Raw genomic sequence first — 24,838 nt, 5'->3', positions numbered from 1 at the left:
TCTATTCCTTGGTTCTGGACTGCTTGAACGATTATTTGGTAGTGTGAGATTTACTTGGTGAGATGAAAGATGATTAGAAGTATGACTTTAGGTTACTATCTGAATATGGGGAGACTTCTTATATCACGAGTTGTGAACTGTTGTGTTGATGTGTTTAATTCTGAGTTTGAATTCTTATCATCCTTATATGTTGATTTCCGCTTGTTATATATGCTTTTCTAATTTTTGTCGGCCTATGATGCTTACTAGTATGTGTGTTGTACTGATACTACTCTTGCTACACCCTTTTTGGGGTGTAAAGTTGTTACAGGTTGATGTTCGAGATTCCGTTAGCTTCCGAGGATCTCACAGAGTTCACACTAACCTTTCTTTTTACAGTTTATTCCAAAACAGAGGTTGATGTATTCAGTTGTGGTTGTAATCTATTTCAATTAGTGTATATTAGAAGCTCTTGTACGAGTCCAGACCTGATTTTGGAAAAACGGTTTAATCAAAGAAAGTATCCTACTGTCGATCTTTTCTTTTAAAATTGTGTTTGAAATTGGCTAGTTTATTGTTCTCTTCAAATTGTGTAAATTGAGTATTTGGTGTGGAAAGGGTTCGCCCACCCGGAGGGTTAGTGTGGGTGCCCGCATGACCCATGATTTTGGTCGTGACAGAAAGTTCAATGAATTTTAGTAACTGCATAACTTTTAAAGTATGTTTGATTGATTTTAATGATTAGATGACTTAGTAATTATTAGAGGAGACATGGTAGAATTATCATTCTATTTATGACTCCTTAAGGGATGTGTCAAGTCAATATAAGACAAGTAAAAATGGATGGTGGGAGTAATTTATTAGTTGATTAAGAGATCGAGCCTCTTTAATGCTACATTCTTTTCTCTTAATAGTTAGAAATAATAATAGAGTTTCCAAGTTAGTACTCCCTTCGGATTAAAGAAAAAAGTGTCCACTTAGCTTTTTTTTTTTTGTTAAAAAAAATGTTCACTTATTAAATCAAGAAATAATTAACCTTATCTTTCCAGGTTTGCTCCTATTAAGTGTTATGTGATCAAATCCCAATGCCTATTTAATTAGGGGTAGTTTAGTCAATTTACATATTTTTATCTTAGAGTGAATAGTTTCTTAAGGAGTGTGCAAATGACTAAGTAGACTCTTTTTTTTTTATCCGGAGGGAGTAATATATAATAAATTAGTACATTATATACTCCCTTCATATCAAAAAGAGTGTTCATTTACCTCCTTTTTATTTTTGTTCAAAAAAAGTGTCCACTTACCAAATCAAGAAATAATTAACCTTATTCTTCCAAAATTGCCCCTATTAAATGTTACTCCCTCCGAATGAAAAAAAAGAGTCCACTCAGCCATTTGCACACTCCTTAAGAAACTACTCACTCTAAGAAAAAAAAAATATGTAAATTGACTAAACTACCCCTAATTAAATAGACATTGAGATTTGATCACATAACACTTAATAGGGACAAATCTGAAAAGATAAGGTTAATTGTTTATTGATTTAATAAGTGGACACCTTTTTTTGACACAAGTAAAAAAAGGCTAAGTTGACACTTTTTTTTATTCGGAGGGAGTAAGTGATCAAATCTCAATAACTATTTAATTAGGGATAATTTAGTCAAATTACATATTTTTGCCTAAGAGTTAATATTTTCTTAAGAGATGTGTAAATGGCTAAATGAATACTCTTTTTATCTGAAGGGAGTACTATTTACTCGAAAATATATATATTGCTCCAGTAAGAAAATTTAAGAAAAGAAATATGGAGTTGGTGCTATTTAATTTCTTTTTTTTTTTTCCCGCTAATCCATTCATCAATATCAATAATAAAATACGTGTCCCAATAATTATTTATTTAATCCAATCAAAGCGGTCCAAAACCAAATTCAAAAAAAAACATGTCCGTTACAAAATAGGCCCCAAAAATTGCCTCAGCCCCAATTTCCCATTTATGTAGGGTTTTGAGTTACTGTTAAACCCTTAACTCATCCAATTTCAAACCTAAACCCCACCAAATTATTCCAAAATCAACCTTAATTAAGCCATTTAAGATGTGTTTAGCAGCAAATGGCTTTGAGCCTATGTTGAAAGAATCAATCAATCACTTTTTAACCTCATATCGAAATGGAAGTTCTGATTTCTCTGTTTTCGAGTCGATTTTCTTTCGTTTAATCCAAACAATGCCTGACCCACCACTTGAAATTACATGGTTTTACTCTGCTGTTACTTTTCACACCTCAAAAAAATCAGCTGTTTTTAGCAATACCATTGTTGCTAAAGACCTTTTTCAGTTGCTTATTTCGTGTTCTTGTTCGTGTAACGGGACGAAAAAGATTGCTTTACTTGCCCCGTTAGTGTACGTGTTGTATGATGTCGTTTGTGAGTTTAAGCGAAATGGGGTGTGTTTGAATAGTGAAATTAGGGACTTGGTAGAGAAAGTTAGTGATTATGTATGTGTATGTTTGGGTGATCGCATAAACGGGAACGGGGTTGATGAGGATATTGTTTGTTTTGAGGAATTGGTTGGGGTTTGGATGGTTGATCGGGTTGGGAAGTGTGCGAAATTTGAGGAGAATTTAGGGATTTTCTTTCCGATTGGGAGTGTTGTTGAGGTTTCCAAGGGTCGAAATACGAGGTGTGGGATAAGGGATTTAGCTGGGATCGTAATGTGTGAGGTGTTCTTGCTTAATTTGTCTTTGAAGTTTAATAGTGTGAGGTTTGTAAATGAGGAGTTCCAAAACGATGCACGAAATTGGGCAATTCAGACTCTCAAGCAGTTCCAAAATATTGAATTTTTAGGTGAGTTCTTGAAAAAGGTCAAATTTCATTACCTGATTATGTATCATAGCTCATTGTTTTTTGTTTCATTACTGTTAATATGTAATTTATGTACAGTAACATCACCTTGCCAGTTGTGGAGCCAGGATTTTCATTAAAGGGGTTCAAAATATAAAAAGTAAACATACGAAGAGGCTAAAGGGGGTTCGACGACGTCTACTATATATACGTAAAAAGTTATTATAACCATGTATAAATTGTCTATTTTTCCACCGAAGGATGAACCCCCTCGGCCCTATGTGGCTCCACCCCTACACCTTGCTATCCCGACCAGTCAATAAAGAGATAAAGAAATTCATATCAAGTTCTGTAACAAGATGGCCTAGCATACTTTTTAGGGGGATTTATGAGGAAACCTGTATCGTTGGCTCTCTAAAATTGATCCACCTAATATGCTTATTTTTTCTAATAACGAGAACCAAATAATACTAATGTTATAATCTTTTTCTAATGTCTTTCAAAGTTTCTAAATGTATAGGTCTTACGATATTACGCCATGTTGTCTGCATAACAACAACAACAAAATCCTTGTATTTCTTGGCTGTTCCATACTAAATTCCTATTTTTACCAATCAATTGAAGACTTTCATCTTCAACTATGAAGCTCATAGGAGTTAACTAGCCGTGGGGTCCAGTGTATGGAGATCAATGTGTTCTTCTTGCATGTAGTTCGACTTATATTTCTTTTGCTGGTCACAACTGGAATTTATGGATATAAATATCGATGTGCTTTTAGTTTGCGAGTTAATTTGGTTGTTTATCACTAAAGTTGGAGGAACCTTTCATATATATTCTTGTGCTTGTGAAGTTGTGACTTGGCTGAGGTTGTTCAGTATTATTTCCATCAGTTTTCTTTTCTTTAGGCTTTTTTGGAGTTTGGTCGATGGTTTGTGAAAAGAAGCTGCTGCATGTGAAGTAAGGCTGTTCAGCTACTCTTGGAATTCTTTTTGATGTATGCTAGGTATTATTTGTAGAGTTCATTTCACGGAACTCCATTTCCTTTGAAGTGCAATTTGTTTTTGAGAAATGCATTCTCTATTTAAATCTTCCATATCCAAAATGATGTTTTTGTAATAAGCCCCCACAATCTGAATGCTTCACTTCCGTGCAGTAGTCCAATTTTCTTTATTTGTGGCTGCATATGGATAAGGTTTCTTATCCATGGATACTTTACTTGATAAAAAAAAGGTTTTCTATCCATGAAGTCCCAATAGTTGCATTTGCTGTGGAATTGCTACTCTTAGTTGTGTATTAAGCACTACACATCATCATAATGGGGTGCACATTCAGAGGGACTTCGTAATTGAGTTAGAAATAATAATGTTTGGAACCTACATGAAGAAAGGCAGTTGTCTCCAGAAAACTAATCTTAATGAATTATTCTTGTGTATTAAGCAGTACACATCATCATTTAGCCCACATATACCATGAATAAACAACTACTTGGGAGAAAAAGTGAGGGAGGGAGAGTATTTGAACCACCAGTTACTAGAATCTTTAGCTTTTCTTAGGTTATTTATTTTGAGTTTTTACTTCATTGCATGATATAACCTTAGTAAACTGAATTAGCTGCACTTTTTGCTTGCTCTATTTAAGCCGAGACATGTATTTTTTGCTATACTTTAAAAACTGGGTTGTTAGTGTTAGAAGTGGGATTTGAAAGCGGGGACATGTATTCAAGCTTTATATTGACAATATTTCGCTTGATTCTTGATGGCTTTGAGTTTTATTTGTAGATCTGCTTCTCAGAATTCTTTTGGAAAAAGGGCTTGTGGTCACTGCCTTATTGGTACGTATTCATGACAACCTTCATTATCGCAAAGATTTAAGGGTGGATGATGGCCCAACAACTTCCATGTTCCATGATCTGCTGTGCTCCCCACTTTTTTCGTATGTGTGCATTTGATATTTTATAATGGTTTTAAGGATAAGTCCACTCCCTGCAAATGCAAATATTATATGCAGATCAAGATTGATTTCTGTAAGGCTGACAAGTTCTTTTCTTTTCCTTTTCAATATTTGTTGTTGCAGAGTGCTGAAGATGCAGTTGTTCTACAGAAACTATTGTATGATGCTGTGATAACAGTTGATCATTCATTTCTAAGTTCTGGCAGTTGGTTTCAACTACCCGAATCCTACTTCAGGAACTTGGCTCTACTATGGTCCTTAGTAGCTGATAACGCCATACAGTTTGCTAGGTAGGGGAAAATTGCTGCATTAAAATTTTTGTAAAGATTGGTAACTTTTTCTCTGCTAATAAATCTGGGAATTGTTGGCTCTAGGGAAATATGTGATCAAGATAGGCTGATTGCTTATGTAAATGCTTTCTCTGAGTCTCAGCTACCCAGTGAGTTACTTAAATGGGTCTCTATCCAGGCTGGCACAGAAGAGAACCTGAGTAATCCTAAACTCACGACACCTAAAGCTCTCATAAGTATGTCTTTTCTCTGGTTTTGTTATATATTTGAGTACATTGGATCGTTTTGATTTTGCTTTAATTACTGGCTCAGTTGCATATTTTCTCCTTCCTATGAAACTGAGGTTTTAGATAATTGCAGACCATAGTAATCCTCTTCAAAATTAATAGCAAACGTACCTTGTGAATAAATTAGAGAAATTGACATAAATAACTGCACACCAAAATAATAGCCAACAACTGTATATTTGTTGTATATTAACGTATAATATACGTCATATATTTTTTTTGATATACATTTTTGATACAGAATAGTGTATATTTTTTATATTTGGTCAGCGAATGTAACTATTTTTGGCCGACCGGCCAAATGTGTAACTTGCCCAATAATATATTATACTTTTCTCCATTTTCATGCTCGTGTCTTCTAAAATAAGTTGCATGTATCCACAGAGAGCCTTTTTGTCTTGGAAGACCAAGGTCTCTGGGTGTTTGATCATGACAGACTGAAGTTCCATGCCAAGGCAGCAATTTGCAATTCAAGGCCGGACTGCTTTCTCCCTGAAGTTCAGCCTGAAGTCAAATGCTTTGGGGATGAGGAAATGGGCGATTCGTTGGACAAAACATTCTCTGCTAATTACTTTTGTGCAGATAAATTGCCTATTGATGGTGGTAGAAAGCGCAAGGATCGAGTGAAGGACACAGATATAAGAGGAACAGCAGTCAAGCTTGTTAAGTACAATGTTCATGAAAGCCCCAATAGAGAGAAGTTTCTTCCTTTCTCTGATGAAGATATGGAAGTGATGGGGTGATATACCCAAAGCATAAATCATGTATATTTAGCAGTGCTTGGTCGCTAGTTGGCACAGTGCATAATGTATTACTAACTAACTCGACTGTTCTTTCCTTCATTTTGTGCTCCTCTTGGGGAGCTAATGTTTTAAAATGGCATATGTTCTCACATACCTAGAGCCCGTTTGGATTAGCTGAAAAAAAGTGGCTTTTAAGTGCTTAAAGTACTTTGTAAGTGTTGAAAGTTATTTTATAAATAAGCAGTTACGGGTTTGGATAAAAGTGCTTAAATGGTTTTTAGAGGTAAGGGCAGTATTGGAATTAACAGAAAATATAAGAGATAAAAGGGTAAAGTTGTTGGTCAAGTCAAAATGACTTTTAAGCAAAAAAAAAAAAAAAAAGTTAGGGTTGAGCAACTTCTTAGTTTTGGTTTATTTTAAGCACTTTTTAATTTAATTTAAGCTGTTTTTTATTTTACCAAATACTCAAATAAGTTAAAAAATAGCTTATAAACTTATAAGCCAATCCAAACAGGCTCCTATACTTGTTTCACTATGTTGTATTACTATCAGGTCATGGCCAAATAATTTTACTGAACTTGATTACTGCTGAGGACTTGAAAAGTTTATGATGTGAAAAGTTGCACGTTGGTAGTGGTTACATACCTCGAGGTTTTGGGTTCGAATCTCGGCTTTTGTAAGGTAGAGTTTCGTAGCAAAATTAGGTCTATTCGGGCAAAAGTTAGGCCTTAAGGCTTAACTTTTATAGAATTCCAGCAAAGTATAAAAAAAAAAAAAAAAAAAAAAAAAAAGAAGCAAGGCAAACCTTTGCCAAAATTCTGCCTTATTAAGGCTTTGCCTTAAAGCAGACTTTTAAGGCAAATTCTGCCTTATACGGCAGAATTTTCACGAAGTCTTGTCTTGCAATTTTTTTTAACTTAGCAGAGTTCGAACTCAGAATTTCGAAATATTTTCTGCCATTTTTTTAAGCGAACGACAAAAATTAAAAATCAGCAATTTGAGTAACAAAAATTAAAGACCAGCGCCTTTGAAGAACAATCCGTGCAACAAAAAATGTACAGAATCCAATTGGACTAGAAGGTGGGCCTGAAAGTATTTTTGGTTTAGGGTGTAAGAAAAGCAGAATAAATCCTCTAATTTTTGTTTGGTTTACTAATTTTATCAAAATAGTTGTCCACAGAAATAAATCTTTCCATAGTTTTTGTTTGGTTTTACTGTAATCAAAATAGTTGTCGGCTTGCCCTCTTTTCATTTTGGATTAATTAAAATAGTATGTACCTGATGAATCGTTGCATTTAACTAATTTTTACCGTGACATTAACTAAAAAGAACATATGAGTGGTGTAATAATTGGCATTGTTGAGTCCTATACATAATATGATGGATCGGTTAAAATTGATCCTAACCGAAGAATGATTAATTACTTTCAATTTAATAGGATATTTAATTTGAAGATAAATCAAATGAGTGTGGTGAAATGGTTGAAGTCCCTTCATCCTTATATAGAAGATTCAAGTTTGACCTTTGCAATGCAGGACTTTTCGATAGGAACTAGGAAGCATTTTCACCCTCTTTAGTAGGCATATTCGACGCGAATTCGGATTAGTTGGGCCAGTAAATTTCAGATACCGAGACATCAAGGTAAAAGATTGACACAAAAAAATCACTTTTCCCTTATTGGCACATTAACCCAGTATGTCTTAAAATTGACAGATTATAGCCAGCTCATTCACCTGTCATTTCTATCTTCTTCAATTGCCAACACTAGGGTTGTTCACGGTTTTGATTAAAACTAAAATCAAATCGAAAATTTAACAAAATCGAATAAAAAACCCGACATTTGGTTTGGTTTGATTTGGTTTTAAATTTTAAAAACTGATAATATTTTGTTTGGTTATAGTTCTATTAAAAATAACCGAATCAAACCGATAAATTATATACATAAATTTTATAATTATTTATATGTATAATATTAGTTTTTCTTAAATAATTATAAATATTTTATACCCTTTAATCATTAATTTTTTTGGTCTACTTATTTCACATGAATGCTTAAGGCCCATGTTTTTAAGAATATGTCCAAGCCCATGTCTTTAAGTCTTTTTACTCTTTAAGTGTTAAGTGTAAATCTACTGACAGAAGCTCATATTTGAGTCTAATGTCTTTAACTTAAATTTTTAGCCTTTCTTTGTCAGCCATTTGATTTTAGGTTGTTTCTCCTTTTTTTTTTTTTTTTCGAATTTATACCTTTCTTTTTTCTTGTCTGAATGGGTCCTAAACTTCTAATATTTTTCATATGAAAAGGACAGAGGTTGTAGATTTGGAGGTTCCTATAGATGAATTTCAGTAACATCAGCATTTGCTGCAACTCAAGCACATGGTAATGCCCTAATACTTCTTCCGTGGGTAATCCTCCTAAAAAGCAGAAAAGAACAACTCCTTGTAATCGAGACCCTAGCCTTGGGGATAATGATAGAAAAACATCTGAAGTTTGGGATCATTACACAAAGTTTTTTTAATAAAATGGGAGAATTGAGGGCAAAATGCAAGTACTGCCCCAAAGTTTGGGATCATTATACAAAGTTTTTTTATTTCATATATTTTCATTTTAATTTTAGGTAGTCTTTATGTTTAATTAATATGTATGTTTATAACAACAACTAAAAGCTCCTATACTCTACTTTATTTCCAGGTATGTGTATTAAGATGACAAAAATGGTGCAGCCACTACTAAGTTAGTTTTTTGCTCTATATGTAATAGTTTACCAACTTTGGGTAACTTTGAGTACTACACTATCACTAATAGTGAAAATGTTTCTACGATGTACGTTCCACCTTAAACTATAAATAAAAGTTATCGTTTGAACAAAAAAAAAAAGACATGTCTTTTTCAACTTTTTAATGTTTTATTGATAAGTCTCATGGCTGCTAGTCATAAACCGAAAAATCGAACCAAACCGACAATAATCAAATCAGTGGTTATTATTTTATTTGGTTTGATTATGGTTTTAGACGTTTAAAAACCGACTAAATTGGTTTGGTTATGGTTTTAATCAATAACCGACCCAAACCGAACCATGAACACCCCTAGCCAACACTGCATCGAACTCTTCCTTCAAAAGCAGTGGAACTATGGATGTGAAATTTGGAACTTAAAAACGTGAATATACATTGTTTGAGATTGAAGAAGGATATTGAAACACCATTGACTCTTGATTTGATTTGAATTTTTTGATCTGCGTAATTGGGATTTATTTTGACTGTGTGATATGAGCTAAATTTAACTTTGGAGTTTTTTGAAGATGATTTGAGGCGGATTTGAGTTAATTTTCATATTAAAAGCTCGAGGTTAAATACGATTCCATCTTGCATATCTTGTTGTATATCTCTCTGTATCTCGCGTATATCTTGTATATTAGTGAATATCCATGATAATATGTGTTTGACGGAAGAATGTACATCATTTGATCTGTGTATATCCATGAAAATATGTGTATTGCAAATGGAAGGATCACTCCACGAAAATTGTCAGCGATCTTACCTTTTAGTTGCGTAAGTCATGGTGAATTGGTAGGATCACTCACAAACTCTACAGAGACTGTCATGATACTCACCTTTATGATTTTAATGCTACAAAAGAAAATAAAGTACATTTTGAAAACGGTGGTATGCAAATTATAACATAGCTCACAAACTCTAACAAATGATCATAATTTTAAGTTTTCATTCACGATATCTCTCTTGTATTGTGATATTATTTTGTTAAATTTGAGGCCGAAAAAACTAATTTCTTTTGAACATCGCAGGTGCAACTGTAGTCTTGAATTAATCAACAAATACTAGTCATACCTCAACAATGATAGATCCATACCCAACTTTCTCTAGTTAATCTGATCCTAAAGCTCATGTAACATTGTAACATCCGGAATAGCGTGATACCTTCTTGTGAGGGAAAATCTAATGCTGTTTGTTCGGTATTGACAGACTTTGCGCTTGTTTAATTATTCATACTTCTTTGGTATTTGCACGATTTTTGCCTGTATTATTCAATAAGGTATTTTTTAATTTTGCAATTTCATTTTCGATCAAATCAGCCAAATCTGTTCCTACTGATCTCAAATATGAAACGAAACTTTCAAACATCAACACTAAGGAACCTCAATCACCAATTTAGTCTAATAACATATCAAATCAAGAAGACTTGTCTTCTTCAACACTTTTTAAGGACCAACACTTCTAAATGTTTAGATAGTATTTTGTCAAATGCTTCAATTTTGCCTATATATTACCTTCGCATCTATTTTTGTCTTCTCCTCGTTAAACAATAGTATGATCTTTCAACTTTACTTCTGACAATCGGTGCTTCATCTACAGTAGGATATCCAGTATGAAAATACGCACGATAAAAGATTCAAGGCAAATGTACAATTTGAACAGTGAATGCAACTATACTTTTTTATGTGTCTAAATAGTCAGGAACTTTATAGTCTTTACAGGAAATTAAAAGGGTTATAGCAATCTTTTTCCCTATTGGTGGTTAGTAGCGGTTATGGTTGTTAGAGGGATTAAATACTCAATCAAATTGGTCAATCGTATTCCTATATTCATTTGTAATTGAAACTTTTTTATTTTGTATCTCACACAACTGATATTAGTTATGCAACTTTTTTTTGTCTCACAAGTTAATGGACTCAAAGTTTATGAATCCGAAAGTGTAAGATTTGGGTATACCAACTTATTAGATAAAAAAAAACGCACACTATTAATATCAATCATATGAGACACAAAATAATTTTTTTTGTTATTCGCAATACGATCATCTTCCTTCTTCTCCTACAATACTCTTTTTTTTTTTCATCACTCTCTTTTGTTTGATAGGGCAAACTCTGTTCTCCTTAGGACTGCACGGGTGAACTCTTCAATGAGCTTGTTAATTACTTGTTTATAATCAACTCCAACTATACAACCATATAAAAAATAAATACAGGGTGCAGTAAATTTTCCTGCCATCAAACTAATATTTTAGACCCACCTTATTATTAAATGAATGCATGAATAGTGCAATTTTTCACATCATAACGTTCTCAGATTGATTCAGCTGCTTATCGGAAAAATCATTTAGTACTATAAGCATAAAAGTAAGGGAAGACGTGCGACTTATTACAAAGTAAATATTGTTGTCAAGTGAAGAAACACGCTCAGTGTCTGAACTTATTGTTTTGATGAATTCTTTTCTGAACTTATTGTTTTGATGAATTCTTTTTCTTTCTTCTTTCTGATAATAAAATAATGTATATTTTGAAAATGTTTATATCTCTTCCAATTATTGGCACCATGAAAGCAAAATCTCTCCTCCCTATCCAGAAGCGGATTCAGAATTTAAATTTTATAGGTTCAATCTTAAGATTTTTAGCATTGAACACATTATATTTTTAAAATTAGGAATTTATATCTACTATTTATTGTAATTTTAATAATTTTTATACATAAATTTAAGCTCCGCGTTGAAAATTTGGGGTTCAATTGAACCCCAAACTCATAGGCTAGATACGCCTCTGTGACCCTATCTAGTCATGGTCCTCATGGCTCTGCATCATTGTGACATGACTTTTTAATGTGAACATTATTAATTTCATACACGAATACTTTGTCACATTCATCACTTTCTTTAAAGCCCAATTTTTAGGGTCGGGCTGACAAACCATGCTGTACATTTTTCCTTGCAAACCTCGAGGGAAAGGACTAAATTTTTTAAATGATAGAGAGATCATATATACTAGTGTCTTATTTATCAAGGAAAGGGAAATGGCAGAAGCCTAGACGAATTAAGAATTTAAATTTTCTGTATTCAGAACTCTAACTCACTACAAGAAAATGATAAATTTGTGACGGACAAATCTGTCACAAATCATTGATTGTGACGAATTTGTGGCAAAAAATCGGACGTCCCAAAACCTCTAGTCATAAATTCTTTTTTTAAGGATTTTTATTGGTTAAAGTTATTGTTTTTTTAATTATTCAAGTGTAAAAAAAAAATCCGAGTTAATTGAAAGCTGCAAAATTGCGATTAGCGAGTATTTATTGGTTTAAGTGCACATTTATAGTCTCATGTACATGCGTTTGCCTTATTTTTGCATTTTAAAAAAAATATTTTGTGATATATTTAGGGCTTGTTTGGCCATGAAAATTGTGAGTGTTTGAAAAATATAGTTTTTGTTTTCAAAACAACTGAAAAACTTGAAAAATACACTTTGAGTAAGTTTAAGTGTCTATCTGGTCACCTTATAAGTTTATATGCTTATCTTACAAAACATGCCAAGTTTAAGGGTCCATCTGGGTATTAAGCCTATTTATCAAGGAAAGGGAAATGGCAGAAGCCTAGACGAATTAAGAATTTAAATTTTCTGTATTCAGAACTCTAACTCACTACAAGAAAATGATAAATTTGTGACGGACAAGTCTGTCACAAATCATTGATTGTGACGAATTTGTGGCAAAAAATCGGACGTCCCAAAACCTCTAGTCATAAATTCATTGTGACTGATTAAAGTTCCGTCACAAATTTTTGTGACAGCTTTGTGACAGAGCTGTCCGTTACAATATAGAGCCTTGTATTTGGCTAAAATCCGTCACAAAATAGAGACAAATTTTTGATGGATTGTTCCGTGACAAAATAGTGACAAAATTGGTTCCGTGATAAAGTTTTAAATTTAGTCACCGCATTTGTGACGGAATATTTTGTCACAAATTAATTGTGACACAATATTTTGTCACAAATTTACTCTTGCAGCCATATTAGTGACAGATTTAGGATAAGTTATGACAAACTAAATCCGTCACAAATTTAATTTGAACTTTTAGATTTAATTAATAATAATTACACAATATTTGTGAGTTTTATAATGTTGTTCAATATATACAGTAAATTCGCTAAAAGCATAAAATTTAATCCCCAAAACATAATATTAAATTAATAATACAAAAGCATGAAGATAAAATATGCTAAAACCCAACTTCAATAAGCAAAAGTCTACAAATATTTAAAAACTTACGAAGCATCCAATTAAGGAAAGTCTAACAACACTAAAAACAACACTTAAGCATTTGGTAAGTCTAACAACATTAAAAACAACACTTAAAGAATCCAAGTAATTAAAGTATGAAAATATTAAACATTTGAGCATTTGGTGAGTCCCTGTTAGGGAGAGTAGGATCACCAGATCATGAGCGAGAAGATAACGCCATCTCGCTCATCATACGGGTCCATCGCTCCTCCATAGACTTAAACCGATCATCACTTTGTTGCTTCAAAAGCGAGACCTCCCGCGCTACGCGTTGTTGCACCTCTGCCTCTACACGCCCTTGAAGAATCCTCTCTTGATTTTCTCTCATACGCAACATCTCTCCCTCAAGCAGTTTGATGCGCTCTTGAGGAATACGATCAGTCACCGCAGATAAATTGCGTGAAGTGGCAGAATTTTGGTCTTCATACATAGTCAAACCTTGAGATCCCAATCCATACACACGTCGTTTTTTCTCTCCACCCACAACATCCAAGTATAGGCGAATTATATCGAGTTTTAGGACTTCTTGCGAACCATCTGATGAGCTCGAAATAGCAGCAGCCACCACAGCCTCCATTTTATCCTGAAAATCCCCAAATAATCAGTCACTAGAGACCCAAGCTTTCCACAAATATATACAGTTAATACAACTCGTTTGTAACAGTAGAAATCCTTAATAAGCAACTAAAGATTTTTTCCTGCTCAATTATGAAAGATACAACCTCCACAATGCCGGAAAACAAAAGCCTTCAACAGGTAATTACTATTTACAAATTAAACGCATCACGATTCTCATTATCAATCAACACGACCAACAACAAACAAATCCTCAGTCCCAAACAAGTTGGGGTCGGTTAATGTTTCTCAATAAACATTACCTTGTAGTTTCCTAACCTAAGTGAGTTTTGAACTTCAATACTACCGTATTGCTAGAACCATAAATCATTCCCAAAAGACCAATCAATGTGAATATAGATTCTCACTGCAATATCCCTTTTGTTACACTAAGAGAATTGTCAACCACGACTTGTAAGTTGACCCAGCCTAATCTCACTAACAAAATCTTAAAAGTTGGCAGTCTTAGTTGGTTGCACATGATCACCAATAATTCTATCATCAGAGCAAAAAAGCACTAGCCAAGGAGCAGGAACAAAATGACTTAAGAGTTTTATTATGAGCCCATATTACCTTCTTCTCTGAATTTGTCTTATAGTTATAGACAAAAGATACCAGGTAAACTGAGACCCCTTGACTTTCACTAGACAGTGCACCAACTGTGTACACGATTCTAAGACTTGAAATTCAACAGTCCTGCTATACCAAGGCAGAAAAATTATTGACTCCTAACTGCCCAGTATCACCAGCAGCAAGTTTGGCATTAATCACATTGATACGATTCACTAAATGAAGAACAAAAAATACAAAGAAATCGAGTCACCTAAAGAGTAAATGATTTGAAGTGAAGTGAGGAGTTAGTTATAACTAACTTTCGGAATATAGTTACAGCTAACACTTTACTTGTGCACATCACATGACCTTCTAACAGAATTTCTAAAACTGAAATTAAATGAAATTGGAAATCTAAACCCACTTGGAAGAGATCTATCAGACTATAATTTTTTTAATTACAAAGAAACTTACATTAATGCTCTTAGACTTGGTGTCAACAAAGCTGCCATCCTTTCTTTTGTGCAGCTTCTGAAATACATCCTATTCCTAGAGCACACAAAAGAATCCTTCAATCAACAACAACGAAGTTTTGCATAGGAGAAAGATGGATTTCATACCTAGGTGAGCTCACAAGAGAAACAATGAAGCAGGCGGAAGAGTTGGAGTAGCAAATAGCACAGTCCAACAAGTTTGAAGAAGTAATTAAAAGAAAATAGAAATGAATAAATCAATCCTGTATTAAATTCATAATAATTTTTCATAAGTTCGGATAAAATTGGTCATCAAAGTACACTAAGTCCAGAATAGTCAAGGATCTTCATATCTTAGCTATTATTATCCAACTACACATCCAATCCTCGGTCGTTACACAACATTATAACAAAGAAAAAACTAAATTACGTCTAAGTTAACTGTATCCAAACTAAAATCTAGGATGAATGCAATAGGAGACCCTAAACACCTTAACCTTCTTTAGTGATAAAAGGGAAGAACAACTTGATCTTCAAGAATAGATTGGAGAAAAAAACTTTGGGGATGATAAGAGAGAAAAAGGACAACCAGTTCCTCTCTTCGGCTATAAACCTTGGTTCCTTGCAATCCAAAAAACCTTAAATTAACGTAGAGCGTCACCATAGCTATGGCTAGGACACAATCTCAACCCAACATTACTCCCTCTAATGGATTCTCCCCCCAACACGTTGTAAATCCCTAGAAGTTGAACACATTCGCTTAGGAAAATCCCAAAACTACAAAACCAACTTTACACGAAATGAGGTATCCAATTCTAGTTTAAGGTTTGAGTTGTTAAGTAAATATCAGCAGGCACCCAAATACTAAAATGGACAACACATTTCTAACATCTCGAACTACTAATAGCCTCATTCCTCTTAATTAACACCACTTAGAAGCTATGTTAATAAGACTATACCAAAAGAGACCCACAAAATCCACCAAATACTTACAGAGTCATATAGTTCAACTAATAAATCAAAACCTACGCCAAAAAAGACAACCAAAAGACAAGCTCATACGAGATGAATCCTATTCAAGATACAATTTCATCATATCTGATGAACTTAAACAACAGAACATGTGCACACTAGCACTACAAATATTATTAACGCAAACTTTAACAAAAATATCATTCAGAAATAGCATAACATACCACTCTTAACATTTGAAAACATCAAAGAAATGTAAAAAAGGCACAAAACAGATCATGAACCTAGCAGTTAGCAAAATAATATAACACCAATTTCTATCACTTAATATAGCTCCAATAAGATTTATAAGGTTCACTTATCAAACTAAAATTAAAAAAAAAATCAACAAAATCATATAAACAACTTATTAGAGCTGCTAATATATATTAATACTCTTCAATTCGATCAAGATAAATAACTTTTAGCCTATTATTTACCAATTTTTAGCCAAAATTTGCCTAAAATGAACCAAAAAACTAAAATAAACAACATGCATCAGTTTTTTAGCCTAAATTTAGCAGAAAACAACATCAGAACCAACAAGGAGCTAGGATTTAGGTCAATACGAACCAATTTACACACGTATGCAACAGTGAACTCATATGTTGTGCTTAAAGAAGATCAATATACGTAATTAAAGAGCACTCACTGATTTCAAATCTCAGATTTTGAAATTGTAGCATCAAGCAAAACAAAGACCTAATAACAAGCATTAAAAGAGGAGCAAAAATGGCAGAACCCTAAAATGAACCAGCTCGGATCACTCACTAATTTCAAATCTCAGATTTAGAAAACTTAGTCATTGTTATGTTGAAATCGCCATCGTTTATTTGAAATCGCCATCATTATGTTGAAATCGCCATTGTTATGTTGAAAGAGAAAGATGTAGATTTTTGGGGAAGTGAGAGTTTTGGGCCTTGGGGTGGGAAAATTAAAAGTGTTAGAAATATTTGGAGGCAAAACTAATAAGTTGTCTAATTTTGTTATTGTGACGGAAATGAATCTGTCACAAATTAATATATTTATTATTAGTTATCTTTATATTATATTTGTGACGCAATGTTCAATCTGTCACAATTTTTGTAACGGATTTGTGACAAATAGTTGTCATTTTTTCTCATCAGCCTTAGTTTTGTGATGGAAATAGGTCCGTTACAAAAAATATATTTAAAATCTGTCACAAATTTGTCACAAATCCGTTACTCTCAGAATTTTTATGAGAAAAAAAAGACTTATAAATTTTTTTATTTAAGAAAGGTTGATCCGTTACAAACCCGTCAAAATTCTGTCACAATTTGTGACGGAATTACTCCGTGTCAAACATTCCGTCACAATTTTGACATTTTCTTGTAGTGACTTTTTTTTTTTTGAGCCATTGGGTTAAATTTAGGTAAAGGCTATTGAGTTTGACCGTATCCATTATCAGAACTTTACATTCTCCTCTTGGTAGAAAGGGGTAATCTTGGGCATGTAAAGAGTGGTAACATCAGTTAATAATTGACTAGTTGACCAACTCAATTACCATATACTCCATTCTTGTCATACGAAGTTGAACATAACCTATTTGTAGGGAGTGTCAATTTACACACACATATGTATAGTTGCGCAACTCTATATAAATATCTATTAAATGCATAAATATACAAGAATTTCTTTCGGTTCATTACCACTGCATATTCAAGTAATTGATTACCTATTTATACACTTTACGATGCATCGGATCATGAACCAAATGCAATTTAGATTAGTTTATTCCATCTATAAGATACATGCTTCGATTGTTACCCTATCAAGGAGGCAAGTTTATGAATTTTGATAAATGCTTGAATCCCAGATTTGCTTAAACCAAGTCATAGTATCACGTGTACATCATTAATTGCTGCTCAGGTCAACTAATTTTCAATTGTTTTTTTAATGTTGTGATAATGGAAACGAAGCTACCACATATATATATATATATATATATATATATATATATATATATATATATATATATATATATATATATATATAGGAATACGAGGTAAATTAACTTAGACTAGCTAGGTTATTATTATTCTTGTTGATTTTTCTTTCTTTTTGGTTGCTGTAGATTTAAGTTTTTTGTTAACTATCAACCAAATCTCCTCGAAGCAAATATGGTTTGGTGTAATTCAGGGAAAATGTTACGAGAAGATATCAAGTTACTTTAAGTCATGTTAATCCATAATAATTACTTGAATAATTTGCATGCAATTATTTTCATCATATACGACGTACGTGTTAATTAGTATATACGCCCTCCATCTCAAATTATTTGTTGTGGTTACTAAAAATAGTTGTCTCAAATTATTTATCGTTTTAGAAGTTCAAGAAAAAATTGATTATTTTACCCATTTACCCTTAGTAAAATTTTGTCATTAATAGAAATGATCACATAAATAGAGTAAGCATTTAATGGGAGAGAGGTTATAACTTACACATGAATAAGGGTAAAGTTAGTCAAATACTCCTCTTAATTAATATTTAGAGGCGTGTAAAACAAAACAAAAAATGTCAAATAATTTGAGACGGAGGAAGTATTGAAATAGTTACGATTCATAAGCAAATTAAGATCTTGAATCTGGCTCTGCAAAGGGCCTTACTAATTAATGGCCGTATCCCATGCGACTCATATACCGATTTCTATAACCAAATTTTGGAAATGATTAAATAGTAATGAAAGTAAAAGCGTGAAAGAATCACATCATTACATCCTAATCATCACAATATTACGTTAACTCTTTTGAAATCCTTTTTCTTTTTCTCTTTAATTAGGAATCAAAATTATGAGTTTGATCGCTTTTGATCCGTTAGCTTTATAAAGAACCATCTTAGGATGCTATATGCAAGTTTCAATTACGTTTTGTACGTATGATTTTATTTTAATATATACACCCCACATGCAGGTCGATTTAAAATTAAATATATCGAATGAAAAATGTTGTTCATTTCCATTTTTCTTGTTTTTACTCCTTGTTAAATGAAATATAGTTGGAAGCAAGATGGAATAATATTGCTAAAACTTTTGAAGGAGTTTTCTTTTCTCTTTCATAAAAGTTGTGCTTTCTTGCCTTTGCGTATACATACAATCAATGGCTTGTCATTATTATCTATTGGCCATCAAGACAAGATAACTTTATCTCAATATTTTCACTTTAATGTACCAAACACATCTAATGAAATTATAATTGTATATGACTAAAATTAGGATGCGTTGAATGGAGTTTGTTGGTTGATAGGATGTACTCCTCTACTACGTACTTATTAGTCCTAGATAAAGTTAACGAGAAAACTACGTACAGTACAAAACTGTGATTGTAACATCAAGTGAATAGTCTAATGAAATTTTTTGTATATATTATTACGTTCTTCAAATAATTGTGGAATTAATGATACTAAAACATTGGGACAAACAGATAAAATTTACGAATAAAGGTAAATGCTTATTTGGACGGACGGCTTCTTCATCATTTTTAGCCTGCAGACATTACTCCCATATTTGGAGTATTACGTAACTGACGTACAATGTCGTCTTCGGAGGTTTTGTTTAAAAAAATTTAATCCTGACTTTGAATGATTTCAGATAATTATATTCTACAAAATAGGAAAAGAAGTCAAATTGAAAGAACATTAATATATTCAAAGAGTCATCTAGAGATCTGATATCCTTCTACATTAAAATCGACGGTTTTATTTTGTTCAAATATCTTTCACTTTTGTGTGAGGCAAAACCTCGTCATATATTTTACACTATGTTTTGACACAAGAGCAGAGAACCGGACGCTTTGTATCGATACTATATTGATATTATGCTTTATGTCCCACTTAGATATAGAGAAGTTGGGAATAAGAATATCATAATAAAATGATAAGATTAAAGAACGTGATGACATTATAAACTAAAGTATTGATTGTGATTTGATATGGCATAATGAAAACTTTCCACCAATTCATGAGCTGGTGTTTAATTCTGTCTTTTCTTTATGTAACGATTTATGTGTAAGTAATTCCAGAAGTATGATAGTCAAACGCAAATTTTGTGTATGCTTATCTTCTTGCACTATGTTTGGTTCTTTTGTGCGAGTGTGTGAGTGTGTCTGTTTGTTTGAATATACCCAAAAAAAAAAAAAAAAAAAAAGCGTTCTTGTGTCTGCTTGTATATCGAGTAGAATATTATATTCGACGGCGTATATAGTCCTCCAATTGTTTTGTAAAAGTAGAATTAAATTAAAAAATACACACACACACTTCTAAGAAATTGAAAAAGTTGACATAGAAGAATAAGTTTGATCGAATTCCTTGAGCCTTGGTCGAGTTCTATTTGTGTTATACTAGCTAGTTGAGGTGTTTTGCTAAAATGCCACTCTCAACACTTATTTAGGTAAAAGGCCATAAGTCTCAAAGAATTGGCTAAAGGCCACTATTTATGGCATCATCAAATGAAGTCTCCCAAGTTGTCAACCTTAGACCCACAGTTTAAAAAAATACAAAACAGTCCCCCAACCACCAACATTTAATTACCCCAATTGGAGCAGCCGAAATTATTTTTGTTCCCCCCAAAAACTCGAAAGTCAAAGCTCCCCATTTTTTGCACTTTTCCGATCCCGTTCTGGCTTTTCATCTGAAAATCAGTCCCAAACGATGGATTTCTTCCCTACTTTAGTCATTGTAACTTATACCTCTTAGAAATCATTGAAAAGAAGCTCGAACTATTTTCACCATTGTTGTCAAAGCTCTATTATCAGGTGCAAATTTTGTCCGCGTCTACTGGTAGTGGAGTTCGTTTTGGGTTCTAAATCCTCTTGTGGAGTCAATTCTCCATTAAAAGAGCTGTATCCCTGCTGTTTTTTTTGTCTGGATCTGGTACTGTTGTAAGTCTAGTCATCGACCAATTATAGCCCATAGCAATAGTCTATTATATCTTTAGTATGTCGTCGATTGGAGAATATGTTATAGTAGATGGTGATTACATGGGTGAATGGGTGGAGACCCCAAAATGTTGGAATTGAAATTATGCGAGCAATGTGACAGTGCCGATCGCCGTGCGTCGCAATGGTACGTATAATCATTTGGTTGAGAGCGTAAAGGAAAGCGGGGAGTTAGATTGTGAGCCCAGCGGCTTGCGCATTAGTTATATGATTAATGGTCTGCCTGCTAGGGGAAAAGCTCACCCTTCTTTCATAAGGAATCATAGGCATGCGGTATTGTATATGCTTGATGTTGCTGCTGATGGTTGTAGACCTGTTTTGAGAATAAATGTTGTTGAGAGGTCTCAAGCAGCGACAACATCAACGGCACCAACCCTACCCCTACAGCAACCAATCGATGCAAATTCAATGCAAAATGAGAGCTTGGGTGATCATTCAATGGATACGGATGATCATGATATTGATGTCGAAGAGTGTGATGGGCAGCCTAGTGGATCACAAACCAACCATGTCTTCAATGATGGAACTGATTTTTACATCGGGCAAACATTCGATAGCAAGGAACATTTAAAAATTTTGTTGAAGAAAGCTGCAATAAAGAGGTCGTTCAGTTTTCTAACGATCAAGAGTAATATAAATTACTATAAGGTGGAATGCACATCTCTTAACTGTGGCTGGATGTTGCGGTGTAGTAAGTACGAGAGCTCGGATAGGGTTCGCATTTACAAGTACGTTGGGGAGAACACTTGTGGTGTTGAACATGTTAGGAGCCTTCATAAGCATGCCCTGTCACATGTCATTGCATCAGTCTTGATGAATGACTATATTGAAAACAAAGGGCCATCAACAAAGGAAATCCGGAGGACGGTTTTCAGGGAGTTTCATTGTAAACTGAGCTACTGGAAGTGTTAGAAGGCTGGTATAATTGCTAAGAACTGGGTTAGAGGGACACCGGAGCACGGGTATGGTTGCTTACCAGTTTATTCTTACATGGTTGAGAGTCTAAATCCGAGTTCCAAAATTTGCATCAGGCTTTCGGATGACAACAAGTTTTTATATTACTTCGTGTCTTACGCAACTTGCATTCGAGGATATACCCACATGAGAAAGGTTATTGTCGTTGATGGTACACATTTATACGGCAAGTATGAGGGTGTTTTGTTGTCTGCCGTCGCACAGGATACTGAGAACCATGTCTATCCTATTGCATTTTGCGTTGTGGACAAGGAGTGTGATGATTCTTGGACCTACTTCTTCCAGCAGCTCAAGTTTATAATCGCCAATGAACCATACTTGTGCATCATCTTTGATAGACACAAGAGTATAGCCAATGGTATTTCCAGGACATATGGGCATACTCACCATGGACTTTGGATGAAGCATCTTGCTGAAAACCTCCGAAAGAATTTCCAATGTGGAGATTCTCTTCGTGCATATTTTAATGAAAAAGTTCACCATTATTAAGTGGTAGAACTGCCAAAGTCAATCTACTGAACAAAACATATTCTTGTAGAGAGTATGACTTGGTGAAATTACCGTACGCTCACACCATGGCAGCCTTGAGATTGAAGTATGAAAATGGATATGGTTCAAGCATCTACAAGTATTCTTCACCGATGTATAAAGTTAAATCTTACATCCTTGCATTTGCTGAAACTATCAATGTAGTCCCTCTAGAGTCTGAATGGGTTGTGCCCGAGGAGTATGCAAAGATGTACATTGCTCCACCTCCTTATGAGCCCAAACTTAAAAGGAAGAGAATAAAGCATATCCCTGGCATCACGGAATCTTTTAAGCCCAAAGGACGTGTAAAAGGGAGGAGAAACAAGTGCTCAATTTGCAAGGGAAACGGCCACAAGAGAACAGCGTGCTGAAATAGAGAGGGATGAACTTGATGTATTTTTCAATGTATTTCATTGTATTTTTCTTGCACTTTGCAATTTTTGGTTCTTCAAATAAATATTTCAGAGAATTAATTGTCAGTTCAATATTAATCAACTGTATAATGGTTTATAATAAACCACTATTGTGTTCTATATATCTACTAGGTATAGTACACAAATAACTTAGAAGCTAGTCTACAATAGACCATGTATATGATCTATAATCGCTTTAAAAGCCTAGCGACTGCCGAAGCGCCAAAAGTCACGAATAAAAATTCGAAAAGCCTGCGGTTATGTCTAATCAAACCCATATTTAAACTCCACCTCCATGCGTATTTACACGCGTCACTCATCCATTGGTCGACGGTTCACTAAACCGAGGCGATGAGTCTATAAATCGCCTGAGCCTATTTGAAAAGTTCATCTCCTCACTCTTCATCAAAAACACTCCCAAAAGTTGATCAAAAATGCCAAGAAGGATAAGAAATAGAGATGCAAACCATCACCCCTAGTACCGAGCACCACATCCTGAGGTACTACTCCTCAGGAACGATTTTCAGAGGCTCTTTAGGGGCCTCGGTGAGGATCGTGAGCGGTTGGAAGCTGCCATCCGCAGAATTATACGCATGCTGCGTGTGCTTCTAGAGCTCGAGCGTGTTGACCCGGATGCTCTGATCACCCCCCCCCCCCCCTACCATCCCCCTAGTTTAGTAGTTTTTTTGTTTATTTTTGTTGGGTAGTGTTTGGGGGGGGGGGGGGCTTTTTTTTTGGGAAATCCGCCTATATTAATGAAATCAGCCTTTGTTATGATTTTTGTGTTCTTTATATTTTCTGCTTTCTGTTGAGTGGAGTAATAACCAAACAAATACTATATCTATAATAACCACGATTTATGGTCTATTATAGACCTCCATGTTGATGATCGATTATAGACCACATAAATAAAGGGAACTGTTTTGGAATGAGACGCCTGGTGAATGGGCAAAAGTGTAAAGCTCGTAAAAATAATTAAAAATAAAAAATAAAAAAAAGGTCAAACCCCAAACTCAAAAAGGGAAAAAAATAATCCCAAACTGTGTAAATCTAAGGGAAAGTGGACGGGTCTATCATAGACCGTCAGTTTACAATAGCCAAAGGGAATAGTATATTGTAAATTACATAGTTGGTTTATACTCTACTGGTAGTGATATATAAATCAGGACCACTATTTGCCAAAAAAGGCTATAATTGAATAAAATAAAATAAACAAAAAGACTTGATGCTATTTACACAATGTAGTAACACTTTAATACATCATATGATAGTCCCCATATATTATACACTAATTCCAAAGAGCTTTAGAGCAAGTAATGGTCCTTAATCATCAAATATTTGCCTAAAAAGGCTATAATTAAATTAAATTAAATAAATAAAAATACTTGATGCTATTTTAACACTATATTAACACTTGATTATTGTTATTAGAGTCTCCATCCATTACATACATGATCCAAAGAGCTTTTAGAACAACTAATGGTAATCATAACACTACTATCAATAAGTCTGACAATAAGCTAATGTTCTCAAAGCACAACCTTGTTCCAAGGACAACCATTAGTTGTTCTAAAGCTCTTTGGATCATGTGTGTAATGGATGGGGACTCTAATAATAATAATCAATTGTTAATATAGTGTTAAAATATCATCAAGTAGTTTTATTTATTTTATTTAATTTAATTATAGCCTTTTTAGGCAAATATTTGATGATTAAGGACCATTACTTGCTCTAAAGCTCTTTGGAATTAGTGTATAATGGATGAGGACTCTCATATGATGTATTAAAATGTTACTACATTGTGTAAATAGCATCAAGTCTTTTTGTTTATTTTATTTTATTCAATTATAGCCTTTTGTTTTTGGAAAATAGTGGTTCTGGTTTATATATCACTACCAGTAGAGTATAGACCAACTATGTAATCTACAATATACTATACCCTTTGGCTATTGTAAACTGACGGTCTATGATAGACCCATCTACTTTCCCTTAGATTTACGCAGTTTGGGATTATTTTTTTTCCCTTTTTGAGTTTGGGATTTGACATTTTTTTTATTTTTTATTATTTTTACGAGATTTACACTTGTGCCCATTCACCAGGCGTCTCATTCCAAAATAGTCCCCTTTATTTATGTGGTCTATAATCGATCATCAACATGGAGGTCTATAAT

General features: G+C 33.7%; 2 protein-coding genes across 7 annotated transcripts; one reads left to right on the top strand and one right to left on the bottom strand.

Annotated features, from left to right (window-relative positions):
- Positions 1-1,890: 1,890 nt before the first annotated feature.
- On the top strand, positions 1,891-6,346 carry LOC132635886 (uncharacterized). Of its 3 annotated transcripts, none has more exons than XM_060352476.1 (6): positions 2,682-2,817; positions 3,720-3,817; positions 4,593-4,645; positions 4,888-5,054; positions 5,139-5,290; positions 5,726-6,346. In XM_060352476.1, exons 2-6 carry the CDS (start codon positions 3,811-3,813, stop codon positions 6,082-6,084), a joined length of 738 nt encoding a protein of 245 aa, XP_060208459.1. In that variant the 5' UTR covers positions 2,682-2,817; positions 3,720-3,810; the 3' UTR covers positions 6,085-6,346. The 3 variants fall into 3 exon arrangements, with proteins under 3 accessions (XP_060208458.1, XP_060208459.1, XP_060208460.1); XM_060352477.1 differs by having other exon boundaries at positions 2,709-2,817; positions 3,705-3,817; XM_060352475.1 differs by lacking the exon at positions 3,720-3,817 and having other exon boundaries at positions 1,891-2,817.
- A 6,725-nt stretch (positions 6,347-13,071) lies between these two features.
- On the bottom strand, positions 13,072-16,784 carry LOC132635885 (uncharacterized). Of its 4 annotated transcripts, none has more exons than XR_009580813.1 (3): positions 16,452-16,784; positions 14,790-14,864; positions 13,072-13,731 (listed from the first exon to the last, which is right to left on the bottom strand). XR_009580813.1 is itself a non-coding variant. In XM_060352474.1 (2 exons), the coding sequence occupies exon 2, from the start codon at positions 13,723-13,725 to the stop codon at positions 13,306-13,308; it is 420 nt and encodes a 139-aa protein (XP_060208457.1). In that variant the 5' UTR covers positions 13,726-13,731; positions 16,452-16,761; the 3' UTR covers positions 13,072-13,305. The 4 variants fall into 4 exon arrangements, 2 of the variants coding, with proteins under 2 accessions (XP_060208457.1, XP_060208456.1); XR_009580812.1 differs by having other exon boundaries at positions 16,571-16,783; XM_060352474.1 differs by lacking the exon at positions 14,790-14,864 and having other exon boundaries at positions 16,452-16,761.
- Between the last annotated feature and the right edge of the window lie 8,054 nt (positions 16,785-24,838).

Source organism: Lycium barbarum, chromosome 4, assembly GCF_019175385.1.
Source record: "Lycium barbarum isolate Lr01 chromosome 4, ASM1917538v2, whole genome shotgun sequence".
Taxonomy (NCBI): domain Eukaryota; kingdom Viridiplantae; phylum Streptophyta; class Magnoliopsida; order Solanales; family Solanaceae; genus Lycium; species Lycium barbarum.
The sequence above is the reverse complement of the archived record's forward strand: the minus strand, read 5'-3'. Positions and strand labels throughout refer to the sequence as shown.

Coding starts and splice junctions, on each gene's coding strand:
- LOC132635885 (XM_060352474.1), bottom strand. CDS start 13,725: ATGGAGGCTGTGGTGGCTGCTGCTATTTCGAGCTCATCAGATGGTTCG.
- LOC132635886 (XM_060352475.1), top strand. CDS start 2,070: ATGTGTTTAGCAGCAAATGGCTTTGAGCCTATGTTGAAAGAATCAATC. Junction 4,646..4,887: donor TTGTGGTCACTGCCTTATTG/GTACGTATTCAT, acceptor TTGTTGTTGCAG/AGTGCTGAAGATGCAGTTGT. Junction 5,291..5,725: donor GACACCTAAAGCTCTCATAA/GTATGTCTTTTC, acceptor ATGTATCCACAG/AGAGCCTTTTTGTCTTGGAA.